General features: G+C 42.3%; 1 protein-coding gene and 1 long non-coding RNA gene across 7 annotated transcripts in view; both read left to right on the top strand.

The window, feature by feature from the left end:
• The window catches only part of LOC309359013, an 812,289-nt gene that overhangs the window by 51,043 nt on the left and 735,273 nt on the right, over positions 1 to 25,973 (top strand). The gene's annotated exons all lie outside the window — the stretch shown is intronic.
• The window catches only part of PRR5L (proline rich 5 like), a 67,919-nt gene that overhangs the window by 16,501 nt on the left and 25,445 nt on the right, over positions 1 to 25,973 (top strand). For 4 of the 6 annotated variants that reach the window (XM_081891992.1, XM_081891991.1, XM_081891989.1 and 1 more), the window contains exons 2-6: positions 5,643 to 5,914; positions 8,070 to 8,150; positions 12,241 to 12,289; positions 21,643 to 21,700; positions 25,620 to 25,711. In XM_081891992.1, the coding sequence (XP_081748118.1) occupies positions 5,745 to 5,914; positions 8,070 to 8,150; positions 12,241 to 12,289; positions 21,643 to 21,700; positions 25,620 to 25,711 (450 nt within the window). In that variant the 5' untranslated portion in view covers positions 5,643 to 5,744. Of the gene's footprint in view, positions 1 to 120; positions 205 to 4,737; positions 4,762 to 5,642; positions 5,915 to 8,069; positions 8,151 to 12,240; positions 12,290 to 21,642; positions 21,701 to 25,619; positions 25,712 to 25,973 lie in introns of those variants that run through there. The other 2 variants (XM_081891993.1, XM_081891994.1) reach the window with 2 other exon arrangements.

Raw genomic sequence — 25,973 nt, 5'->3', positions numbered from 1 at the left:
AGTTGTGGAGGAAAAATCCTTCTGGAACTGTTCCTTGGCCAGCCATATTTGAACCATTATTTGTAAGGCTGTTATAGATTTACCATTCCTACAGCGTTATTCATCATCTGTGTTTCAGGATGGTTTGCTTGCTTCAATGTCAGCAGTTTAAGGAAACCTGTGTGTGTTAGAGCTGAACGAGAATTGGATGCTTTGGAAGTTCAGGTATTTTATATCCTTGGGCAGCCATTAGAAGTATAACCCAGAGCCCATCTATGAGAATGCCCAAAGGGCTTCTGCATTCCTGATGGGACTTTTGACCTCTTCCTTTCTCCCTGCTTTTAATAGCATTGCCTGTTCCTACGTTTCAACAAGTTTTTTGAAACTTTTCCAATTTCGGAAAATGGTTTGCCATTTGAGGCTACACTTCAAAACATACTGCATGGGTGAAGCCAGTGACTCTTTAGATGGTGGCTTTAGAGCTACATATGTTCCTGCAATTGGCTGCCTCTGGGCTTCCAAGCAAACACAAAAGATCAAACACAGTCAGTTTCTTTGCTATGAATGCAGGTGATATTGAATATTAGTTAGCACCGTCTGCCTGCATGCTGAAGCATAGGAACCAAAAAGAGTACAGTAAATTGTTAACGAGAGGAGGGAGAAAGAGGTTCAACATCAAGATTAAAAGTAATTGTTCATGTGATACAGAAAAATGTGTAGCATTTCTTATTTTCCTGCTGCAGCAGCCTCGGGGAAATTCCTAGTCTCTGTGGCAAAATTCGTGAGGCTCTGTGAAATTTGATTTGGTACCTCAACGGATCTTAAAGGTCTTTTTCATCTTATTAGCACCCCTGTGCATTCCTGCCTTCGAGCTAGCTGCATTAAACCTGATAGGATTTTCTTCTAAGTTAACATATATAGGAATGGGCAAGGTTTATGTTCATTTATTTGGACCTTACCAAGGACGGCAAGAAGTCTTCTATCTTTATAGTAAGCCTCAGTCCCTGCCTATACTGCTTTCTGAATAAACTGTTGTTACTTGTCCTAACATGGCAAAGGGAATAAGAAAGGACAGCTAAAATATGAAAAACATATCACCTCTGCTTTTTGCTGGGGAAGAGAGGGGAAAGCATAATTTGACCAGATAATGCTAAAACTTGCCTTTCCCCATAGCTTCTTGTTTGAAATAGTGCAGATAAAATTTTCTCTTTTGCTTTATTCATATATGTAACCTAAACAGAAGACCGCTTTTGGTGGTAGTTGACTGTTTACCACTATCTGGGAGAAATGGCTATAAGGAGCTTGTGTGTGTGTGTGTGTTTGGTAGCTTGTTGCATTTGCTCACGAGTAGGTATTGTTTCACATTGCTCCAATCTCTGAGTGGTGTGAGATTCCAGGTGCTTTGACCAAGGTTCATGTTTGCTTTTGGAATTGAGGCACAGTGGGAGACTGTGGAGTCTTTAAGATATATAGTTTATTTCCACATATACAGTATACAACCTGAGTCTACGATGGAGGGGTTCACAGCATCAACAATCCCCCCAAAAGTCTTGTTTCCCCCATAGTCTCAGCCTTGGATTCAAACAGACACTATTGCTCTGTGTCCCTGTCTTCTCACAGCTTGCTGTTTTATATCTGACCCATATCACAGCAACTGTTTCCCTCAATTCTAGCTTTGTCTGTTCAGGGAGGGGAGGCTCCCATTTGTCATGTCATCCCAAGCACCGTAATCCCCCTTCACCTCACCAGGAAGCTAGCTTGGCTATATCAGGAATTAGAAAGCTTGGGTAGCTTTTAACACTTGCTGGATCCAGGGATTAGAGGGGTCTGGCATACAGCTTAACATCCCAAACTCATAATAGTATTATAGTTTGTCAGCTCCTTAGGGACAGAGACCTATCAACCCGTTCTTCTTTGGCAATTACTCGTAGCCAAGTAAGATTGTCTTCCATGAACACAGTCTTAACAGTGATTCCATAAGTGACTGTGGAGGCCAGTTCTGGATCCACATGTCCTTCCACAGTAGGGACTTAGGTTTCTGGGTGTGGGTTGATCATGGTGAGGGTTTGCCAAACATGCCTTCCTCTTAGCATGTTTTTCCCTTTCGTCCTGAGTTCAAGTCTCTTCAAAGTCCATGACACCTTTGGTAAAGGCTGTTCTCCAATTGTTGGTGTTTATATTACATTTTTTAAGATTTGCCTTGAGAGACTCTTTGAACCTCTTTTGTTGACCACCAGCATTACACTTTCCATTTTTAAGTTTGGAATAGAGTAGTTGCTTTGGAAGATGATTATCAGGCATTTGAACAACCAGACCAGTCCGATGTTGATGTTGAAGAATCATTGCTTCAACACTGGTGATCTTTGCTTCTTCCAGTACACTGGCATTTGTTTGCCTGTCTTCTCATGTGATATGCAATTTTTTTCAGAGACACCATGTTTCACAAGTGTACAGTAAGGTTGGTAGTACAACAGCTTTGTAAACAAGCATTTTGGTCTCCCTATGAATGTCCCAGTCCTCAAAGAGTCTTGCACTTCAATCGGGAGAAAGCTGCATTCGCTGAGCTCAGGCAATACTGGATTTCGGCATCAATGTCTGCACTTGTGGAAAGATAATCAGAAAGAAACCAGTAATGTATAATATATGATGATGCTTTATGCATAATAATGAAAAAGGTAGTCAAACCACCAACAGGACCTGAAATTTTGTGCATGTTTTTCAAAACACCCAACCCAGGAAGTGGAGCTATTTATAATTTGGGTGGTAGTGAGGGAGAACTTTCACTCTCTCACCTAGTTCCTCAGGACTTAGATGTATTCTCAAGAAATGGCTTCCCTTGCAGTCAGGATCATCCTTGCATTGTACGGTTGCAACATGTCTGGAGGCTTTCTTACAGGCTTCTGTGCTGCAGCAGGATCCTAATTTGCTGGCCAGCCCCTTTTCTCAGACTGGAGTCAGCACAAAATCGGGTGCTGGTGAAAGGAGAAGAAGGAATTCAAACAAAGAAAGCTAGGCAACACATACCACAGATATTTATTCCTTGCACAATACTGGTACCTTTTAAAGTTGCATAAGGCATAAACAGTCCTGTGAGAAGCATCTTCTCTTTCTCCCCTTCTGCTCTGGGTACTCATGCAAAAGGGGTTGTGTGGGTTCACATCCCCTCCATGCACTGGCTGCACAACCCACTGAATCCTTGTGGGCAGTGCAAAAGCTTGTGTGGTTTGAATGTACTGAATTGTACAGAGAATACTGTGGAAACCCTCATCCCATGGTTTTTGTATCATCTCTGGTGTCTGGTTGGACAACATGAGCGAATGGATTGGAAAGCTGGTCTGTTACAATTTAATTATTTCTGGTTCTTTTGCTTTAGCTGTGTCCTCCTCCTTTTCCTCCTCTTGCTGTGATAGGCTAGCTAGCTGGTCAAGGTTGCTGCTGTGGCTGCCTCTGTGACTAACATTAGGCTCCACTGCTTTCATTAGTGCTGTTGTGGTTGCAGGAAGCCGAATGAGGGAACATTTGAAAAGAGCAGTGATGGAAATCCTAAAATGTGTGTGTATTTTAAAGAATGCTGATTTATTTTTCTTTTGCCCCCCCCCCCTTTGCAGCTAACAGTTACATGCATACTGCTCTGTGTTTTGTTTATATACTGTAAATTTCTGATAGCTGGAATCCCCAGCAGATTCCTGAAAACCCTATTCAGGATTTTCAACCCCTAGTATAATAATATATTGCAGGGCATGTGGAAATCGCATGGCCAGCAAATGACTAAGAGCTGCCTTGGTAGACAGAGCAGCATTCAGAAGGAAACCTGGGAACTTGGGATGAGAGAAACCCCATACTGTCATTTGCGTGTGGGAAACACAGCTTTGTGGGACTTGGTCTGTGTTAGGTGCTTCCGAGTGGATCTGAAGTATTCTGCAAATGTATCCAATCTAAACATAAGCTAAACCTAGTGGATTTCAGTAGCTGGTGCGTCATCTCTGTGGTCTGAAAAAAGGTTTTTCTTTTTCTTTTATTGCCATCATGATTGAACTTTGTGAGTGCCCATAAGCAAGCACCTGTCAGCTAGCTTCTATCTGGTGCAAGCTTCAATCCTGTGGCATTTTTACACATGCACCCACAAATGGTACAAGGGTGTGCATCTTTATTAACAATGGCTGGAGTGCAGAAGGCAGCAGTTTTAAAATTAGGAACATAGGAAATTGCTGTATACTGAGTCAGAGCAGTGGTCCATCTCTGACTGGCAGCATCTTCAGGGTTTCAGAGGGCATTCCAAGTCCTGCCTGGAGATGTCACTGGGAATGAAATCTGAGACCTTCTGCATGCAAATAGAGTTGGAAGAGCCCACAAGAATCATCTAGCCCAGCCCCATGCAATGCAGGAATCTTTTGCCCGACATGGGTCTCGAACCCATGACCTTGAGATTAAGAGTAACTTAAATGTGAAATGATGACCCATCTTCTTTCACAGCCTAGAGAAGCTGATCAGAAGCAGACAATTTTTAGAATGCCTGGGTTGGAGCCAAAGGTTGATTGTGCACGAGAGAGGCTGTTCATGCAGCCAATCTCTCCTAGTTCCTTCTTGACTTTTTTGCTCTCTCAAAGGTTCTTTGGGGGATCGTGTGACCCTCAAAACAGCCTTGGTTACATTTGGTTACATTGCAGGGACTGCAGTGTCAGGAGAAGAGATCTCTCTCCAAACTGGGCAGACATCTCTTGTGAAACTGCAATATACTGGGAGTCGAGAGTGGATTTCATGCTCTTTATTCAGCTCATAGTGGTGAGGAGGAATTGAAGTTCTCCCAGAATGTCTGCTTTATATACATTATTTACACAATAGGCCCCACGTGTTTGGCTAATTCCGGGATTCACCTGTAGGCCAATCAGGTTGCGGATTCACTTCCACCTGGAGCAGGATTGGGTGGCTCCTGTGGACCAATCAGACTGCTGCATTCTGGATCCTATTGTGCTAGAGCCAATCAGACTGCTGCATTTTGGATCCTATTCAACTTAGTACATAACAGAAAGCAATATACGAGGAATCCTTTTTTCTTTTTTTAAAGATGAAAACTGCCTTATGCTGAATCAGACCATTGTCCATCTTGTTTAGTATTGTCTACATGGACTGGCAGCTGTTCTCCAGGGTTTCAAACAGGAGTCTCTCCTAGCCCTGTGTGGAGATGCCTGGGATTGAACCTGAGACCTTCTGAATGCAAAGTAGATGCTCTGCAGCTCAGCTACAGCCTTTCTCCAAAGATTATATAGTTCTGTGTCTGGAATTTCCCATCCTCCATCCTTTTTCTATTTGTTTTCTTTATATACTATTTTTTGATAGTACATTACAAACTTTAGTTTCTGAGGGGTTTCTGTTTTTCAGAGTACTCTGAATCCTTCAGTATTAGTGTCTAAAACCAAAACCTCTCAATAAAACTGAAATTTCCCTGTGGAAGGGGCTGTTATTATTTCTTTTAGCATGACCCTTCATGAATGTGCAGCTAGCACAGCGGTGCTGATACAGATTTTCTGGGGGTTTTTCTGTTGTGCTACCAAGAGATGCTTTGGGAGTGAGTATCATTCTGTAACATTGGATCATATATGGTATGCACTTTTGTGGAATATTCTTCTGTTTCCAACCATTCCTTCTTTTTTTTCTTGCTACAGGTTGAATTTTGCTTTTGAAAGGTAGGAGGAAAGGCATTATCTCTGGTATTTTCTATTGCCCCCCACCACAAACCGCTTCCTGGATCCTTTCCACCTGAACTTATGACCAAGGATTCCACCATAGCCCCAGCTCTTGCTTTCCAGTTCCAGAAGATGGGCTCATTCCGGAGGCCCCGGCCACGTTTCATGAGCTCCCCAGTACTGACTGATTTGCCACGGTTCCTGGCAGCTCGGCAATCTCTGCAGCTTAGCTCCAACTCTGCCTGGAACAGGTGAGCAGCACTCTTTTCACTCAGAAAAGCTGCCTTTGCATAGCTTAATTGAATTTAATTGAGTAAATGTGTGTACAGTATGTGGGAGAGGCTCCATTATATTCCATCATGCATCTGCAACTTGCCTACACAGGCATTTCCCCCCCCCCCGAATGTAGCAAGTGCATTAAAACTAGATGAATGAATTTGTGTAATGCCTCTATTTTTGTGTGTTTGATGGCATCTAGTTCTGTTTCTCCAATCAACCTTTTAAGCAATGGTAAGCAGTAGAAGCTATCCATACTAGAGAGTCTTCACCGGTAGATATGGTACATATTTTCAGAGTGTATATTTGTTTTTTTTATAGAAATTGTAAAAAGCATTCAGAACCATATGTAGCTATCCTGCCTTTTGGTGCATCTCTAATAATAATAATAATAATAATAAATAATAATAATAATTAATAATAATTAATAATAATAATAATAATAATAATAATAATAATAATAATAATAATATTTTATTATTTATACCCCACCCATTTGGCTGGGTTTCCCCAGCCACTCTGGGTGGCTTCCAACAGAATATCAAAATACAATAGTCTATTAAACATTAAACGCTTCCCTAAACAGGGCTGCCTTCAGATGTCTTCTAAAAGTCTGGTAGTTGTTTTTCTCTTTGACATCTGGTGTGAGAGTGTTCCACAGGGCAGGTGCCACTACCGAGGAGGCCCTCTGCCTGGTTCCCTGTAACTTGGCTTCTCGCAGCGAAGGAACCGCCAGAAGGCCCTCAGCGCTGGACCTCAGTGTCCAGGCAGAACGATAGAGGTGGAGACGCTCCTTTAGGTATACTGGATCAAGGCTGTTTAGGGCTTTAAAGGTCAGCAGCAACACTTTGAATTGTGCTTGGAAACACAATCTCAAACGATGGCTTTCAATTCTGGTTTGCAGGGTGAGTGCAAACCATACCTTGCTGATTCAAATGTTAAGATAGTGGTTTGTTCTAAACTGGAAGTTAGGAAAAGAATCCGTGCGCTAGCTTGGCAGGAATTCAAGAGCCCAAGGCTCGGTTGTATAATGTCAGACAAGGTTTGATGTTGCAGCTTCTGACATTAGATCAGGAGCCAAAAGCCCATCCCTAATCTGATGCTTGCTATTTTCTGTAGAAAACACCAACAGCAGTGACTGACTCCAGTCACATTTTACTCCCAAAACTGTGCTGTGGAATTTCTTTGCTAACAGCATTGTTCCGCATGATAGAGGGGTAACTTTGTATAAGCAGATGCCCGCACATCTGAATTGAGTCTATTTCCAAATTCAGTGAAGACTCTTGTTCCCTTGACTATGGTGTTTTGTTTTCCCCTACCTTTCCTGGGTAATACCCTAGATGGAATAGGGGTCCTTGGTTCCTTGCTGTGATGGACCATGTAGTAACACAGGTAGGAAATCTGCAGTCTGGATCATACACAGTACTTGATCCCTTTCCCCCCTTGTTATAGCTAGTACAAGCCTGTGAAACACAGTCAATTTTCTTAAATGTCTAGCTATCCATTATATTTCTAATCCCATATTTCTAGGAGTAAATTGGAATACAAGATGGCATTTTTTTAAGTGTGTTTTTTGTTGCTGAACAAGATGATACAGCGGTCATGAAAAATGGCACTGAAAATGACCTGTGCCACTGGCTACTTGCCATGATGGCTATGCTCTACCTTCACTGTCAGAGGCAGGGAAACACAATTGGAAAGAGCATTTTTGCACTCTGGTCCTGCTTATGGGCTTCCAAAAGGCATCTTTTTGGCCACCATGAGAACAGGATGCTGGACTAAGAGGTTCTTTGGCGAGCAGAGCTCTTGTTAGGTGGCAGTAGTTTAATAGCAGTAGCTTAGTGTGGGTCTAATAACTTCTGCTTGTTGGTGAGTGAGTGGGTATTAGTCCCTTGGTGTGTATAAACTGTGTTTTCTGCTCTGTTACTTATTGGCAGCCATTGGCAAACAACTCTGATGATTCCAGGGAGAGGGGGGGGGGAAAGCAGAAGCAATTTAAGGACAATTAATCTACTTCTCTGCTTCCTGATATATTTACATGGCTCCTGACTGCTGTTTCATTGCTCTGTGTAAATCATACTGATGCAAGTTATTTATGGCTGCCCTAACTGTCTTGCTTCTATTTGGCAGTGTTCAAACAGCAGTGATCAATGTGTTCAAAGGGGGAGGCTTGCAAAACAATGAACTCTACATCCTCAATGAAAATGTAAGGTATGTTGCTCTGACTCTGTTGTATAGAATTGCCTGCCTGATGCAGAACAGGTGGCGCAACTGAGACCTGTGTGTATATGACCATGGCAGTTGGTTGGTTTACGAGATTCACAGCCTGCCTTTTTTATTTTTATTGGCAGTGATGCAGTAATTGTTGCTTGAAGCTTTTCTTATATATCAACACAAAAATGCACCAAGCAGTAGCTGGCGGAGTGGTGGTGCTCTCTCCTGACAGCTGAGTTACTGTTTACCAGGAACGAGAGGGGCAAGGCACTGGGGAGGTTGACATGGTGCAAACATAGTGTTGGGAGCACAGGATTGGCTGTCTCCCTCTCCTTACTGATGGCCACCAGTGACTAAGCTGTTGGGGGTGAGGTGAGCACTGCCCACCCCAACACGCCATCTTCTACTGGCACTAAGCATAAGGTTCATCATGTACAAAATGATTCTACATGGGGAAAATGAGTGCTGGATCAGACCCATAGATGACATCAGGCTCTTAATAGGCTGCTTTGATTTCCACTGTACCCCAATCACACATTCACCAAATTATTGAACTCTCTGTGGAGCTAGGAAGCTGATAGTATTGCAGATGTTCTAGTTTACTAATAACTACTCTGTACATGGTCAGAGATGCTGTTATGCATAGTTATATTTGCAGGAATCAGAGCAGAGATCCCCCAAATTAGGGAATTTCCACATACCTATTATTTTTTAAGGTATGGATGTTATTGAGTTCTTTTCTCCTCCTCTTGCTGCTTCAGGAATGAGTGAATGCGTGTTCTTAGTGGTTTGATTAAATAAGCTTGAACCTCGGGTTGCTGCCCATTCTTCAGTCACACTGATTTGCGGAGGTATATTTCGAAAGGTGAAATCAGATTTCTGCTTTGATGGTTGGCTTCTAGTGGCACTGGATGCTTGGTGTTCTAACTTAGGTGAAATTAATGGTTTGGCGCTGAATTGTGTGTGTGTGTGTATGTTATAGGCATGGCACCTGGGCAACAGCTGGATGGGTGCTCCGACCTCCAACATCTTGACATATATTTCAATGTTCATTAATTTCTGAGTATCTCAGTCCACTTGGTGAAAGCTGGGATACTCACAGTGTGAAAGACAGACTACTTACTTACATGCTAAGTTCATTGAAACAAAAGCCCTCATCAGACAATTATGCTAAAAGATTAATTTCCTAGAGTAAGATACTACAAAGTGAGCACTGGGTAGAGTTCATTTCATTTCCCAGACTTGGGTTTTTCTCTTTGCAGTGCCAGCGATCATGGCTTTTAAAATACTACTCTTAACCTTGAGTAACCATAAAGAATGACCTCCTTGTCTTTTCTCGTCCTTCAATGTCCTCTCCCCACCCGCCTCTATGAACTTAGTTTGAACGTCGTCAACACAGAAGAAGCCAAGCTGTTTTGACAAAAGGTTATCAGTGTTTTGAGTGCCACTGTTTTGGGGATGAAACTGCTGAGGTTACGCAAAGTTATATATTAAGTTAGGAACAGTTTTAACATTCTCCATGGCAGTATAAAAGCCTTTTTGTACTCGTTTTCTTTTTTTCAGTATTCTACTTGAAAACAAATCTATAAGGCATGAAATTCCTCCCACAAGGTTTGATTTAAAAATGAAGGCTCCTTAAAATTCTGTTCACTGATTTTTATATCATCGGAGTAAGACGATTGCTTCTGCATGCTTTGACAAATTACTTTATCAGTTGCCTCTGGAATCTGATTCCTCCCTCCCCTGCCTCCCATCAAACTGTTTTCTTAATGCATTCTCCAAATTTAACCTTAGAAAGATAGGTTGTCCTTTAAATTGTGGAAAAAATTTAATACAATTGATCTTGCTTTATGGATTGACAGTATTACTATTATCCTCATCTTCATCATTTATTAGACTTATATAGCCACCCCTCAATAAATGTTCTCTGGGTGGCTTACAAAAAATAAAATCACAGTAATATATAGAAATGACAATAACCGTAAGGCAAGAAATGGCATTAAATAATTTATAGCCAGGATTTAAAATGCACTTGAAAAACCTTGGTGAATAAAGATATATTTGCCTGGCACTGAAAAGGCCATCAGGAGGATGCCGAGACACCCTTTCTGGGTAGGCTATTCAATAGCAGAGACACTATTTTGAAAAGGCCCCCCAATGTCATGGACTGGTTGGACGCAGAGGAATAACAAAATAAATTGGTAGATACTGCAATTTCCCTTGGACAATGTGTGGTTGCTTTCTGCTTTCCCTCTTCTCATAACTTTCTGTGACCTTTTTATTTATTTGTGGTCTGCAAACTGTAAATTATATTCATATTTTGGAAGTTGGGAATGGTGGTCATGCATTTTATTGAGCAGATTGGCTTGTAGCAAGAACACAAATAGTAAGTGTATTGGAGTGGTGGGGTTGGAGAGAAGGGTGGAAGATGTCAGTCAGTAATATGATGGAGAGAATGGCCTTTTTTCATCTTCATCTCACATGCCCAGATAAGAACACTGTTGGCAAACTAGTTTGCCCACTGATTAGGATGATTAAAAAAAGCAGGGACCAGTGACCAGTGAGAAAATTTGCTAAGCACTATTGTAAGAGAATTTAGCACCAAAACACGTCCCTTGCATCTCTCTTGTGGATCAACTACATCAAAAGAAAACACTGTGAACCATAAAGAGAAAAGTGATTTAGGACAGCAGGCCTTCCCTCCCTCTGTGTGTGGGTGTGCACACATGCATGTGTACACATGTGATGTCACAGTAGTTGACACAGAAATGGGTTCATTAACTGGGAAGTCTTAGATAAGGGTTATCTTTGTTGCATATCTATTTACAGGTTAAGTTTAGTTCAGGTGGTGTATGAATTTGGCATAGTTTGCGATCCTGTAGTGGTTTAGCACTCCTTATCACCATCCTGAGCTTCATTTGGTACTAAGCAAAAGTGAGGATTGAGATGTACTTAATTCTGTTCAGGGTATTCCTAAAAGCTCCTTAGGTAGGGTTGCTATATTTCAAGAGGTAAAAATCCGGACATAAAAAGTTGTTGAGCTTTGTTAGGGCAGTTGCCCAATAGCCCTTCTGCCGCTGCTGAGTCAGAGTCTAGGGCACCTGTCCCAGAAACAGAACCACAAGCACACTTAAAAAACAATACAACAAAACAAAATCCAGGACATTAGCTTTAAAATGTAAAATTTTCCCCCTGATGGGCATGTAAGAGCCCCCAAAGAGGATATGCCCAGGAATTCCTAGACATATGGCAACCCTAGTCTAGGTATCACAGGGCCCTAAACAGAATGGCAGTCCGTTTATGGTGGACCACTCCCAGAAGCTTCTCTGCCAAGCTCCTTGCTTTACAAGATGCAGACCAGAAGTTTGAAATTGCCCTCTCGGGTCTAGCACTAATAGACATTAAAAAGCAAGGCAGCTATAGCCATCTGTGTTACACTGCTCAGCATATGGAAAAAAAATGTCGGGTCGCATGCTGCCTCCCTGTGTAGTCAGACCAAACACAATGCATTGGAACATGGGATTGGCCTAGGTCTGAAAAGAAACCCTGTCTCCCATGGCAATTGCCCATGCTACCTTGGAAAGCAGCTTGGCAGAGAAGAAGGCCACCTGATCAAATTCTCTGCCTAAATTCAGCCTAGTCCCAAATAGATCTGTTTTTCTAATCCAGATCACCATATGCTCCAATGAAATGAACTTTGCAGCGGCTGATACAAGTTGAATCCACAACATCTGGAGGGCCACAGGTTCACCAGCCCTGGTGTAAAGCAAATGGTTCCATGTGACTCTCAAAAGTCAGTCGAGCCAAGTTAGGAAAATTGCTTTAGCTTTGAGGACAATGCGTTCCTGTAAGAACTGTTCTGGGTTTAGGCAACAAACCCCCAAACCCAGGGCTGTTTCTCTGGTCAGTGGCCATATCAGAAGCATCATGGGAAAGAGGAAAGAATTTAAAACAAAAAGAATGCTTCAAAATGGTTTGCAGTCCTTATTGGTACACCTGTGTTTTATAGAGTTGATTTTTATTGAATGGGCTCTGGGAAATCTGCCTGTAAAACATTTTTTATGACATGTGATCCATTCCTTTTCAGGCGATTGTTGAAGAGTGAACTTGGATCCTTCATCACAGACTATTTCCAGGTAACATCTGTTCCTTAAGTGGACAGTTAAAGCTTTCCAAAGTTGTTTTTGTCTTATCTTTTGGCTTGTTCTTATGATGCTTGCTTTGGCTTTTCCTGTCCTATAAAGAAAACGGAATGGATTCATTTTCATGAGTAGGTTTTGCATACTGTTGCCTCTTCCAAGCAAAATCTTGGATCTTGGACAAAGGGTTGCATAGTTTGTATGAACAACATTGCTTACATGGTAATAATCACTGAAATAAGGGTGGACAACTCTATTTCAGTTTGCCAGGAGATACACAATGGCAGAGTCACAGTTTTTATTTAATTAGCTAACTTAAGGAGGCCTCACGAGGGGCTGGTTGTAGTATTTTAATATCCACAAGCAATTTTTTTCCTTTTCTTTATGTATTTCAGGGCAAAGTCCTGGCACTAAAAATCAGTGTCTGGAGTAAAACTTTGTTTAAATTGACTGATGACCCATCCCAGTTGCTGCTAATCCACACTGGGTGTAGTACACTTAGAAAGACCAGTTGCATCAAAGCAACAATGGTGGCTCAAAGGAAATGTCCCATTCCACAAAAGAAATTACTTTGGGGTGCTCCTAATTCCCCATTCCTGGTGCTTCTTGTCAAGTGGCTCTAGGTGCTGGTCTAAAACTAGAGGTGCTCGTTGTGGGTCTGTGCTATGATGGCAACACTTACCCCTATGCAAGAGCTATGCAGTGGTGAGATGAGATGCTCTTCAAGTAGAAATTGGTAGCATTTATGTGTGGGATGGAAATGAGATAAGTGGTCAACCCACACATCCCTAGTATTCCGTTGTGTGAGCACACATTCTGTGTCTTGCTTTGAAATGGTGAATGGAAATGTTAACAAGGCTTTCCAGAAATTCTGAAACTTGCCCGGCAGCAATCATTCACATACTGGAGGGGGAAATGATTCATTAGTCAAAGTGAGATACTATAGCAGGTGGATCACCTTTAATCACAAGTTGGGGGCTTTCACCTGCAGTTCACATTGGTTCAGTCCAGGGATTCAGTGATGAACAGCTCCTAGCCACAGGCTTATGGGCCCTTCTTGTGTGTAGGAGAGGAGGATATTAGAAGCTACTGCTTCTGGCTACCAGCAAATCATAGTTAGCCGTTAATGTCTCGATGCAACAAATTTCCCAAACTATGGTTTGATCCTGGTGGGTCATCCTGGTTTGTGGATAAGGAGAGAAGCGAGTGCATAGACCTTAGTCTCCCTGGTGCCCATTCCCGATTCTCCAAACCATGGATTTATCATGTGAGTAACAAACCTTAGGAAGCAGTCTTAAACACACTAGGGAATAAGCCGCACTGAACACAGTAAGCATGCAAAGCATTTCACTGAGTTCTCTTGCCCTTTATGCAAGTGTAAAGTAATTGAATCCAAAGAGAAGCTTGTTTCTCCTGGTTTCGCAGTTGCACACTGTGCTGCACATTATTACAATTGTTGAAGGAAATGAGGTTTCACCAATGCCATCTTCAGTAAAAATGTGATGCATGGGAGCAATATATGCATTTTTAAACAGCCGTGTACATGCATCAGGAAGATCTGGGCCAAGTGGATTTCTCAGAAACCCAATATGGATGTCTAAAGATGCTTGAGGATGCCTATTTTATGTTGAAATGTTTGCTGCATAGTGGTAGCACACATGCTTCCTGGAGCCATCATAATGTCACCAGTAGCTCCGTTGAGACAAAGCTTCTCATAGCAACATGATTTCATTGTGCCGTATTTCTCTCCCGGTCAAAAAGAGAGGAAAGAAAAGCTATAAAAAATTCCGAACTTGCCAAAACTGCCTGTATGTGTGCCAGCACTATAAAAATAACTGGATGTGATCGTTTCCTGTAGATATTTTATTGCATGCCATTTTGTAGTACAAGTTTGCAATGGCAATCCTCAAGGCATGCGAGCTTCATCATGCTAGATTAATCAATGAAAGCTTTAGTGGATTAATTGAAAAGGATTTGAGTTAAAAGCACTTCTGTTGACTGTTTGGTTCTGGCATGCTTCTGTGTTAGAAATGAAAATGGGAATTGAGGGAAGATACCGTATTTTTCACCCCATAGGACGCACCGGCCCATAGGACGCGCCTAGTTTTTCTTTGGGGGGAAATAAAGAATTTTTTTTATTTCCCCCCAGGTGCGGGGCTCTCCCACGGCTAGCAGAGCATTGCACGAAGCCTGAAGCTTGGGGCGTGCTGAGCTCAGCGCGCCCCAAGCTTCTGGGTGCAGGCAAGCTCTCCGCTAGCCGTGGGAGAGCTGCGTCTTCCATGGCTAGCGGATAGCTTCCTGAAGCCTGCATTCACCCCATAGGATGCACACACATTTCCCCTTCATTTTTGGAGGGGGAAAAGTGCGTCCTATAGGGCGAAAAATACGGTACATAAGTTTTTCTTCCAATGGCGACTAGTAGCTTTTGTTAAGTGAATAGTGATCTCAATACTTCCCTCAGCATCTCAAAAAACACCTAAAAGCATGGATTTTCTCTTGGCCTCTTTTGAAAAGCTCCCCTCCCGTCAGTTCAGGATTGGAGATGGGGATTGGAGATCCAATGTAAAATTATAATAATAATCTCTAACTGTATGGGATTTGAACCCATTTAGGTCTCAGAATAACCAGTTTAAAGTTGGGAACTATTTTCAACACAAGGGCCTCATTTTTATTTTTAGCAGCATTTGGGGGCTGCGTGACCATGGCAGGTAGGACCAGAGTCAAAAAAGGTTGCAGTAATAGACATGACCCTTACCTTTGTACTGTAGGCTACATTCTAGCCATGTAAACGTCAATAGGTTTTCATGGGGCCACTCCTCTCCACTGTCCATCTATGGAGAGCCAGATGGACTGAAACATCCCTCTAGGCACACAAAAGGCATCACAGTTCAATGTCTACTTTCAGTCAGGCAAAAGCACCTGAGGCAGAGCAGGGTCAGTGGATGGGGTTGGTTAGGGCCATATAGGTCTGAAGGGCCACATCAGGCACCTGGACCCTGACATTCCCTTTCCTGCCATAGTTTATCTCTGAACCCCAGACAATATCTGGTTTGTGGTTACAAGTATAAACCAACACAAACCTTGGGGCTGTGCATTCGTTACTCTCTTTCTTCCATACTCCTGGGGATCAGAATGCAAGCTTTCTGTTTTGTTACTGTCAAACCGTAGTTGGCTCACAAGTCAGGATACTATAGTTGAAGAATCCTGGCTTGTGCTCATAACAGCAAGCCATGGACTGCTATTGTGTCTGAATTGAGTTTGCCTGAAAGTCTACAGGATGCAATGCTTGATGACAGGAGAAGGCACTTGAGGGATGAGCTATGGAGAGCCAGACGGATTGAAACACTATTCCTATCTGCATTGTGTGAGTGCTCTATCATCCCTGCTCTGATCTTAGAAGGAGGGAGTGCTTAATAAAAAATGTCTATGCTTCTAGATGCATTCTTCTAGTGATGGATCAGTGTCTAGGAGAATAGATTATTGCATGTTGTAGGAGGCTGCATATATGCACTGAACTCTTATTCAGACCAGACTTCCAGAGGTAGTGGAGAAGCTGGAGAATGAATTTCTGCTCAAATAATACATGTATATACCTCAACAAACTGCCACTGATTTGGGGGAATCAAGCCAGGGGGAAGCTGAAATAGGACTACCATCATCCCTGGCTATTGACCATGCCTGCTAGGGCTGATGGGAGGGTTCCTCACACCTGACCAAGACTGACACAAAGCATAAACACTGTTATCCAGGAACACTTGATCTGCAACAGATGTAACTTTTAAAAATAATAACAGAAAGAGCTATTGTACTATGGGAAATGTGTGTGTGTGTGTGTTTTAAATGTCTCAGCATTTAGGAATGAGGATTGAGGAACATCTACAGCAGAAGAGGGTAGAAAAAATGTATCGTCTCTAGTACTTTTGAAAGTTTGGTTAATTGCTCAAGAATAAAATTCCTTTGTAGAAAAGCTCCAGGAAGATACTCTTGAATTCTTTTGCAATGTTGTTTCTTGAGAATTAACTGAACGGAGAACAATCAACAAATCTAAAAGTCGACATTGGCAAAAGTGAGTGAAGCAATGAATGTGAATTTTACCTTTTGTACAGCACACTGGTTTTTCCATATGCTCCTTTCTAACCTCCATCCACTCACATAAAAGCCATTATCAAAGTTAAAGGCAGTGCTTACCCCCCAGGGGTACTCAAGGGTACGCAGTACCAGTACCTTTTGTTTTTTAGAACGAAATAACTGGTTAAAAATGTGGCGCTTACTTTAAGAGCTTCATGGTGAGTACCAATCCCATTTTTCTAGAAGAAAGGGCACATTCCAGTCAGCAGGAAAAGCACTCAGAAGGTGTGAGCTAGGCTGCTGAGGGGTGTGGCCTAGGAAGACTGGGGGTGGTTGGGGCAGAGTCCCAGGGATCAACTAGAGAGGTGTGGAGGGTTGCATTCTGCCTTGAGTCTGACATTCTGATCTAATAGAGCACAGAACAAGCATGCATATTATTTGCCATTCTTATCACCAGTTAGACTTTTAAAAATCTCTGTATACAGTTACAGTAGAACCTCTACCTGCAACCATAATCCATTCCGGACATCCATCTGGAGGTCGAAACGGGTTGCTGGGAGAGGCACCGTTGTGCGCGGGCAGCGATTGCCTGTGTCTGCGCATGCACAAACGGCGATCGCTGCTCCTGTGCATGCACGAACGGTGGCAAACCCGCTGGTTACTTCTGGGTTTGCTGCAGACATTGGGCGAAATGGACGCAAGCGGAGGCGGACGTAAGAAGAGGTTTGACTGTAATCTCAAGACAATGTACAATGTAAAGATAACATACACTGAATAGAAAATCATATAAATCCAGTTCAGTTATCACATCTACAGAGTCATACCAACAGTAAATTGTTCTCCTCCTAACAAGCAGGATGTGACTTGCCAAATAAATAAACATCTTTCTCCTGACCTTGTATTTAACTACAAGCATAAACTGTGTCCACATGTGCACAACACAGCCACAGCTGCTTCCTCATGCACTTCATATATGGGACAAATGCGAAACTTTGCCATTCACTTGAATGCCGGAGGTTTGTTCCATATGCACACCTCATTCCACCATCCAAGTTAGAATGCTTTTGAGTCTGGGTCTGTAAAAATTACAAGTGTAGATTCAAAAACTGCTGCATTAGTGCATCAGATTGAATGGGAACCGTTTCATGTGGGAGATGTGTTTGAGGGCAGCCGCTTGCCAAGTGGAGCCTCAGATATTTTCTGTGTTTTCACAAACCTGCAGGAGGGAAGTTTGCAGAGCTGTGGGGAAGATCTGAAATTTCAAGCGGTGATTATGGCTATGTACACATTTGTCCATTTGTGGTGAGAAAAGGTAGTTTTTTTTATCAAAACACAATTGTTCATGCTTTTCCTCAGTGTGCTGCTTTTGATCAAGGTTTGGTTCCAGATCCTGCTCTCCACAAGGATGGGTGTGGTTAGTTGATATGTTTGAAAACCCATCCCTTAATTAGATTAGCCAATTACACCTTTTCCTCCCCGCACCTGCCCTGGGTGAAGGAAGAGGGAAGTGGTAATCACAATCTTGGTATATGTCCATCTGCAATGTCATTGGTCAGATGTGGATATGCCACATTGCTGGAGCTGCCTTCATTAGTTTTCAGATGGGCACACTGTTAGGTGGGCTAGGGGGTAATATAGAATCAATCTGCATTGAGCTTTTATTTTTGGAATGAAAAAGCAATTTCCAGGAGCAATTAGAGCAGTTGGGCAATTAGAGCAATTAAGGGATGGGTGCAGTTGGTGCAGTGTGTGGACTAGGTAGAAAAACAACACCGAAAAGATTCAGTAGGTATTGACTGTAGCATTTAATGTTGCTTGTAAGCAGCATTACAGGAATAGACTATTTCAGAAGCAGGATAGCCCAGTACTCATGTTCTATTGTAGCTGAGATGACAGAAGATCAACCCCCCCCTCATCATTTTCCTCCTAATGCAAGGCAAATGAGCTAGTTGACCCTTGTCAGCTGTAGGAGGCATATCTGTTTTTCCTTCCATCCTTTCTTCTAGGTCAGCAGGCTGAAATGTGCCACTTCTACACATCTTTACTTAATTGTTGAGGACTCTTATTGGCTGCAGGATTGACAGATTGTGCAATATGCCTTTCCTGTGCCTTAATTGGACCTGTGTTACTGACCTTCTATAACTGCATATACATGCAGGTTAGATGTTCCTATATTGAGTTAAATCTGTCCTGGATTTTCCTTGGAGATGTAGGTGGTAGAATGAAAGCATATTTTCCACCATTCGGAGTTCAGAGCAGGACGTGTTACTCAGCTAGACCACTGACTGTTGTGTATATATGGCCACTGTATATGGGGAAAGAAGTCCTGAGGAAATGGAAAGCATAATAAATTAGTATTCCTGATGTGACCTGAGTGGTGGGCAAGGTTCCCTCAGAAACTTGATTTCTAAAGAAAAGATTTGGAGAGAGTTTTGCCTAATTTTGCCATCATCCACCTTGGCCTAGCTTAAAGTGTCAGTGGGTCTCTGCCAGCTGAGCCTTTTCCTGTTGCTTCACCTCAACCTTGCATTTTCATTCAAGAAACTTTCCATTACATTGAGTACCTGAGACCTTTTGGGGGTGCCAAATCATTTTTCCACGGGACATGTGAAATGGCATGAATAATGGGTATTTGTCTTCCTTTTCTGGAAAACACAACAGTATCTTCTTTCTTGCTGCCCTGGGCTTCTTTGAGGGGAACGGCAGGTCAAAAAACTGAATTTTTTTTTTAAAATAACAAAACTATTACAGCATTGTTTGTTACTGGCAATTTCTTAACTAATTCTAAGCCCCTATTTCTAAGGAATGCCCTGCCATTAAAAGGAGACAGAGACCTCCATGTAGCAAGAAAAACAAACAGACCCTGATTTATTTTAAGTGTATAGTGTCTCTGAGAATGTCTTACTTTAATCCTAAATCCTTTAATTAGGGTGGCATAATCTTTCTAGTTCCACAAAATAAATATAGCACTTTTGAAAATAAGGCAGTGCAAACGAATTTATGATTTGTCAAAATGAGAATATCTGCTTCCCCACCAATGCTAAACATTCAGAATGTCTGTGTGATTTTTTTCACTTTCCTGGCTCCATTCCTCTCCTTTGGCTTTTTGTAAAAATACAGGGAAGTGGTTGTTTATGTAGTCAGATGTGACTATTCCTCCTTGATTTAAAAAAAGCACAACCCAACAACTTTGGATATTAATTGACAAATCTGTTTTGTTCACTGCCCCTCCCCCAATATGTTGGCTTGCTTATAAAGGTAAAGGGACCCATGACCATTAGGTCCAGTTGTGGACGACTCTGGGGTTGCGGCGCTCATCTCGCTTTATTGGCCGAGGGGGCCAGCGTACAGCTTCCGGGTCATGTGGCCAGCATGAGTAAGCCACTTCTGGCGAACCAGAGCAGCGCACGGAAACGTTGTTTACCTTTCCACTGGAGTGGTACCTATTTATCTACTTGCACTTTGACGTGCTTTTGAACTGCTAGGTTGGCAGGAGCAGGGACCGAGCAACGGGAGCTCACCCTGTCACGGGGATTTGAACCGCTGACCATCTGATTGGCAAGTCCTAGGCTCTATGATTTAACCCATAGCGCCACCCATGTCCCTGCTTGCATATAGATTACCAATTAATAATTTGAATATATGAGTAGTCATGAAACCACAATGAATGGATGCATGTACACTCAGAGCAAAGGAGTGAAGCCATTCCTGTTTGAGGGATCATTGCACTACTGCAGAACCTACACGCCCAGGTGGTTTGAGTTTGACTTCATCCGCAAAGGTACAGTCCTCCATTGTCTTCTGAGACAGATGGATGTCAACAGACTATGTATGAACCTGAAAGTTAGAAAGAAAAACCTGCCAGTAAATTTAGAAGCAGGGTGTCACATCCATTACTCACTGTGTCCTTGTTTGTATGCAGTGCTAAGCAAAGTAATTGCTTAGGGTGAATGAGGAAATGGACAGGCTTCTAGAGAAGAGTATACAGTATGTCTGTTTTGCTCCTCCCCAGTCGTTCTGTGTTGTGCTGACCTAAGCCATGGTTTAGATTAGCGTTATATGCAAACCATGCCAGGTTTGCATGTGCTCTGCTCCTGTTTGAGTCTGTTTTATTTTTTTCCAAACTTGAGGAAACCAGTCCTTTGAAGCTTTATTCTTCATTCCCAACTTTAACAAAGGGTTAAATATAGATAATTAAACAACTGGCTAACTTACTCTGTTAGAAAGTAGATAAAAGAAAGTTTTTATTATCAGCTCATAACAGTAGATGATGGGGGTCACCAAGGTAAGCTGATTGTCGGATGATCAGGAAAGGCAAAAGGATAGACAATGGATGAAGTTTCTGCCACATTCATGAGATAAAAACATTTGTTCTCCTTTAATTTTTGCTTTTCTTTCCTCTCTTCACTACCCAGCTTGAGGTTGCTGGTTTTATGCAGCAGCTTATTCCATAAAGTACTACATATACACTGAAGATGTCATATGCAGAGTAAAAATTGTATTGTACTCCTAATTCCTGACATAGTGGAAGACTAGCTGGGTAGTCATAACAATGTGCTTTATTTTTAATTTTAGACAAACAGTTAATTTCCTGAGACTGTCTCTAGCCGCTCCAAAGAGATTGGCCTATTGTATTAGTTTTCTAATTGCAGAATTTGGTGGAGGCTGTTGACTTTAGCAAGAGATGCGGTTATAGTATGGGACCTTCAAGGTATGCAAGGTGTGCTATTGATGTAAGGGATATTCTCTACTCCATATTTCTGGTGGTGGTGTGTTGATTAAATTGCAAGTAAGCTCACATTGAAGGCAGAGCATGCCCTTTCATTCATTATTTCCAGGAACTTGATAAATGCACAGAATGGATTTCTCAGTTGCGGAGTTGTGGTTATTAGCATTGCATGCACATTCTAACCCAGTTTAACTGAATTGAACTATCATGGTACTACTTATGGGTTTGTTGGCAAGTTGAAAAATAAAGCATGACTGAATTGAACTGTAATGCAGACCCTGCTTCTGAATAATCATATGAAAGAATAGGCTAAGGGCAGATTTCCTGGCTGTGGTTTTTGAGTGATAATTACTACACCATTTGGCAGCTTAGTTATATGAAATAGGTATTACTGCAAGTGTGTGCTTTGCCATTAATACAGAACTGGATGACCGAGAGCGTACTGGGTTGAAAGCATATTGCTGCCTGGTTGGGTGAATCCACTATAATAGCATTCTTAAAAATGGAAATCATCACATGTATGTTCAATCTGTTTCTCTTCTCTTTTTGGTAGAACCAGCTCCTTTCGAAGGGCTTGCTGTTCATGGAGGAGAAGGTTAAACTTTGTGAAGGCAAGTATAGAGGGGCTGCTGCACTTCAGGAAAGGGCTCTGGGTTCCCTAAAAGCCCTGTGAGTTATCTTTTCAGGCTTGGGTCACTTAGGTGGTTTTGTGGAAAAACCAACACCTGTGAGTCACACGACTAAATATTATAAGGTCTTATTCTGTACAAGCAAGAAACTGAGCCCTGATGATAGCACAGAGTAGAAATTGAATTGGAGTACAGAAGTAACTTTCTCTTCCTAAAAGAAAAAAAAGCTAATACAAATAATCACTTATAAAGTGGGAATTATTACATTTAGGACTTGTTCATGGACCCACTTCTCTTTGTCCTTATTGTCTTGCTAACATCTAGCAATGTGGTATACATGGGGTTGCCTCTGAAAGTGGCTTAGGAACTTTAGCTGTTACAGAATTCAGCGGCCAGGACCTTTTCAACTGTGTATGTTACTGTTTTTGTTCGTTACTATGTTGAGTAATTTTCTGTTTTTATATGGTAAACCACCCTGTGATCCTTGGATGAAGGGCAGTACAGAAATTCTATAAAATAGATAAGTAGTGGTAAGGTGAATCTTGTGACTTCTGGATTTCTAGCTGGCAGTACCGTGGCAAGATATTTCTCACATCTTAGCAGAACAATTAACAGAACAATCCCTTGTGCTAGGCTGTCAGGGAGCGTTTGGGTTAAGCGGAGGCTTTCTGGCTGAGCTGACTTCCCTCTGTCACAGTAAAGCAAGCATCTCTCCATTGTCACCAGCCTCCTCCTTCCATCCACTGAATGTGCAGGCAGCTGAGCAAGCTGGGGAAGAGATTCTTAAAAAGGGCATCCTGAGGGTGGGGAGGGGCTGAGCCTGCCCAACATCTGCTCACATGATGTTCTTGGTGCCTGGTCATTGGGCCAGTGATCATTCCAGATCATTCTGCTCTCTCCCCCTTTGCGCTGTCACTACTGTGATTTGCTGGACTGTGGAAGCGATGGCGGTCCTGCTGCTCTGCAAAGGGCTGCTAGCAGGAGGCTGTGGATTCTGGATTTCTCTGTTCATATCCTATGATTCAAATGGGCAGTGTGTGACTGTCAAAACCAGGAAGATCTGGGAAGGCTTCCAGTGGTCATGGTATATGGCTTTTTCACAGACATGCAATAAGCTCATAATTTTTTACTAGCCCACAAAAAGGTTTATTAGCTTGCCTGTACACGTGTATGTCATTTCCTGATGTCCCAAAAAGAGAAAAATAAGAAACTATTCCCTTCTAGTTTTGGTTACCAGGAGGCAATTGTGACTTGTCATAGGTAAACAAGGGAGATTCAATTATGGGCCTGCATTATCATGTATGGCTCTCTCGTCTAGTTTCTTATCACTTGGATCTGACTGTTCCCAAACTTGCAAAAGTAAAGGAAGAAAGGAGCTCCTCAAACAACCTTTTGCAGCTCTTATGCTGCGATTCCTTCTGTTGATTTTTATTTTTTAGTGGACTGAACCTGCTCCTAGCAAGTAATCAGCAGGCAGATTGGGTGTGATACAGCAGCTCCAGAGTTTGATATGCTGTTTGCTGCTAAAATTCAGCTTGTAAACTTAATTCCAGCTGGTCTAGTCCTGGAGAATGCTGGCTTCCTCCATGGGAAAAATTTCACAACCTGAAGTTTAATTTTGAAAGTAGTAAAACTTTATGTTGAAAAACAGTGGGCCATAGGTTGCTCAGGCTGCAACTCTAAGCGCTCTTATTGGGAAGCGAGCCTGAGCTATATTAGGTGGGAATTTGGCTGTAACATTGCAATATTCAGATCTACAATACTCAATTTGAGGTCTGCAGTGTAAGTCACACAGTCCCTTTGGAAACCATGTCCATATGTGGGTTAAGCTAGGACATACATCTATCTGCTTGTACTGCCCTCTAGCCTCTGAGAACATCCAGCAGCTTAAAACTAATAGTTCCAGATTGGAAAGAAAAGCTCATTTTGGCAGCTTCTGGGTGGTAAGTTTCTGAATCACTCACATTTATGTGGAATGCAAACAGTGCCAGTTTGTGGCTGCTGAAACTTATTTTTTGGCAGGGGGAAATGAGCGACGCTTATTTTCCATGGTTATACCAAAGATCACGTAGATGCTCCTTTGCTTTGGCTTGGGCATGTGAACTTAAAAATGTTTGAAAACCTGGTGACCACAGGAGTTATGACATTGGTGGTGAAGATGAGAGCTACTTAGTTAATCAGATAGTGGGGCATTTGATCTTGCTTGCTCTGTGTGACATGAAGATGCCTTCCCTGCCCCTTTGAAATACACTGTGCTGATAGGATAACAATAGTGAGAAGGACACATTTCTGCAGGGGAATCTCCATACATATGCATCTGTGCTGTGCGCCAACTTGAGTTGTGGCTGAAAGTAATATTTTTGTGAAAGCTGCTGTGCCAACCTCAGAAAATAGTTGGAGATGCACATTCATGTTTACATCCCACGGAAAACAAAATCAGGTCCAGATGGGTACTAGTATCAACATTCAGTATCAACGTTCAATGCAAATTTGGATTTACACCAATGATTTTGACCCTGAGTAGATACAACCCACTATAATGGTGATATAGCTTACTATATTCCATGGGTATTGAGTGGTTCTGCAGTTACAGAACATAGGACTTGGTATGATTTAGGGGAGCACCCAAATATTCATGCCCTGAAATCAACAACAAGGAGGTCAGTTCCTCAAATTAAACATTTGCCCCCTCTTTCCCATAAAGTGTTCATGGTTTTAGTTGAAGGCTAACTAGATTTTGCATGACTTTGAGCATTAGGGTCCTGCTTCTAAAGAAATTTGCAAGGTTTTTCTTTCTTTCTTTGCTTTTTTACAAAAAGGATAAACCTTGCTTTAAAAGCTTCATATCACCTTTGCCAAAGGCAGTGTGGTACACTGGTTATTTTTGGGCCAAGGCTAGCATTTCCCCCCTTTTTGCGTGTGAAGACCCCCAGAACCACCCCCAAAATAAAGACACAATAGACACAAAATTTAGTTTAAGGTTTTTGGCATTAATTTTGGCCATAACTTTATTGATTACAGCATGTGAGTGGTTGCTTAGGCATTGGTTCCAGACTACCTGAACCTGCACAGTGGCAGGAACAGGACCGACACTGGGCACCACCATATGTCAGTAAGGGAAAGCATCCTGGGGGAGCGAGAAGCTGGCTTAGATGTCACAGCTCACCCCAGATGCTCCCAGGGGTTCTGGCGTGGCCCTAGCCCCTTGACAGGGTTCAGACAAAAGCAAGGTGAACCCCTGGATTCCTGTAACGGAATTATCTGGCAGCAGTGATGGAGGGGCAGGCACAGTCAACCACTTCCCCTCCACAAAACATTGAACCAATGCGTAACCACCAACCTTGCAAAGTTGTGACAATTTGCTACATGGTAGGCAAAAACCAAATGGCAACAGCCAATCAGCCTGTGGCAAAATTCCTACCAGGCCCCTGCTCCAAAACAGACAACTCCTAGACAGGCATAGCAAGGCCAAAGAACAGCCCTAAATACAGGGAGGGTAGGAGGGTGATTTGATGCACATTGTAGGAAAGAGAAAGCTCCCAGCAACGTGCAGCAGCTTAAATACCCCCCCAGTAGCCAATAGATGACTCAACAGGCCAAATTTCTACCCCAGCAACCAAGGGGCAATCAATGGGGTGTTATGGCTATCCAAACGGCCCCGCCCCACAACAGGGAGGCAGTTTAGGTGATCTCACCACAACACACGCCCTCCATGATGGAGGACACAATATCTTGGAAGAGGTGGAAACATAAACTGAGCTACAGTTACCAACACTTGTCTGCCTTTACAGAGAATTAGTCAATAGTTGGATGGCTTGCTTTGGGTAGAGTATAGCTGAATATCAGAGACCAAGTTCTAAAACAAGGTTCTTTTTCTTCACCCCACCCTCTGTTTGCTTAGAAGAGAATCGCATTGACATACTATCTGAACTCTGGGATCACTTCTTCACAGAGACTCTTCCCACACTCCAGGCTATATTTTACCCTGTTCAGGTAAGTCTAGTTAAAATATAAGCTTGGCAGGGAGGAGAATACAGTTAAAACTTACCACAAACTACCTCTCTGAAAGCTATTGAGACATCCAACACTTAAACTGTAAAGAAATAGATTTCAGGTATAAACTACAGATTTCTTTAGACGTACTGCCGAACTTAAAGATATATAGAGGAGGTCTTAGTATTCTAATAGGATACAAATTCTGTGTGACTTCAAATGTACCTTAAAACAGATTTCCTCATCCCATGTTTTGAACTGG

Source organism: Podarcis melisellensis (genome assembly GCF_964234715.1).
Source record: "Podarcis melisellensis genome assembly, chromosome: 1".
In the NCBI taxonomy this organism is placed as follows: Eukaryota; Metazoa; Chordata; class Lepidosauria; order Squamata; family Lacertidae; genus Podarcis; species Podarcis melisellensis.
Note: the sequence above shows the minus strand (reverse complement) of the source record. Positions and strands in the feature narration are given on the sequence as shown.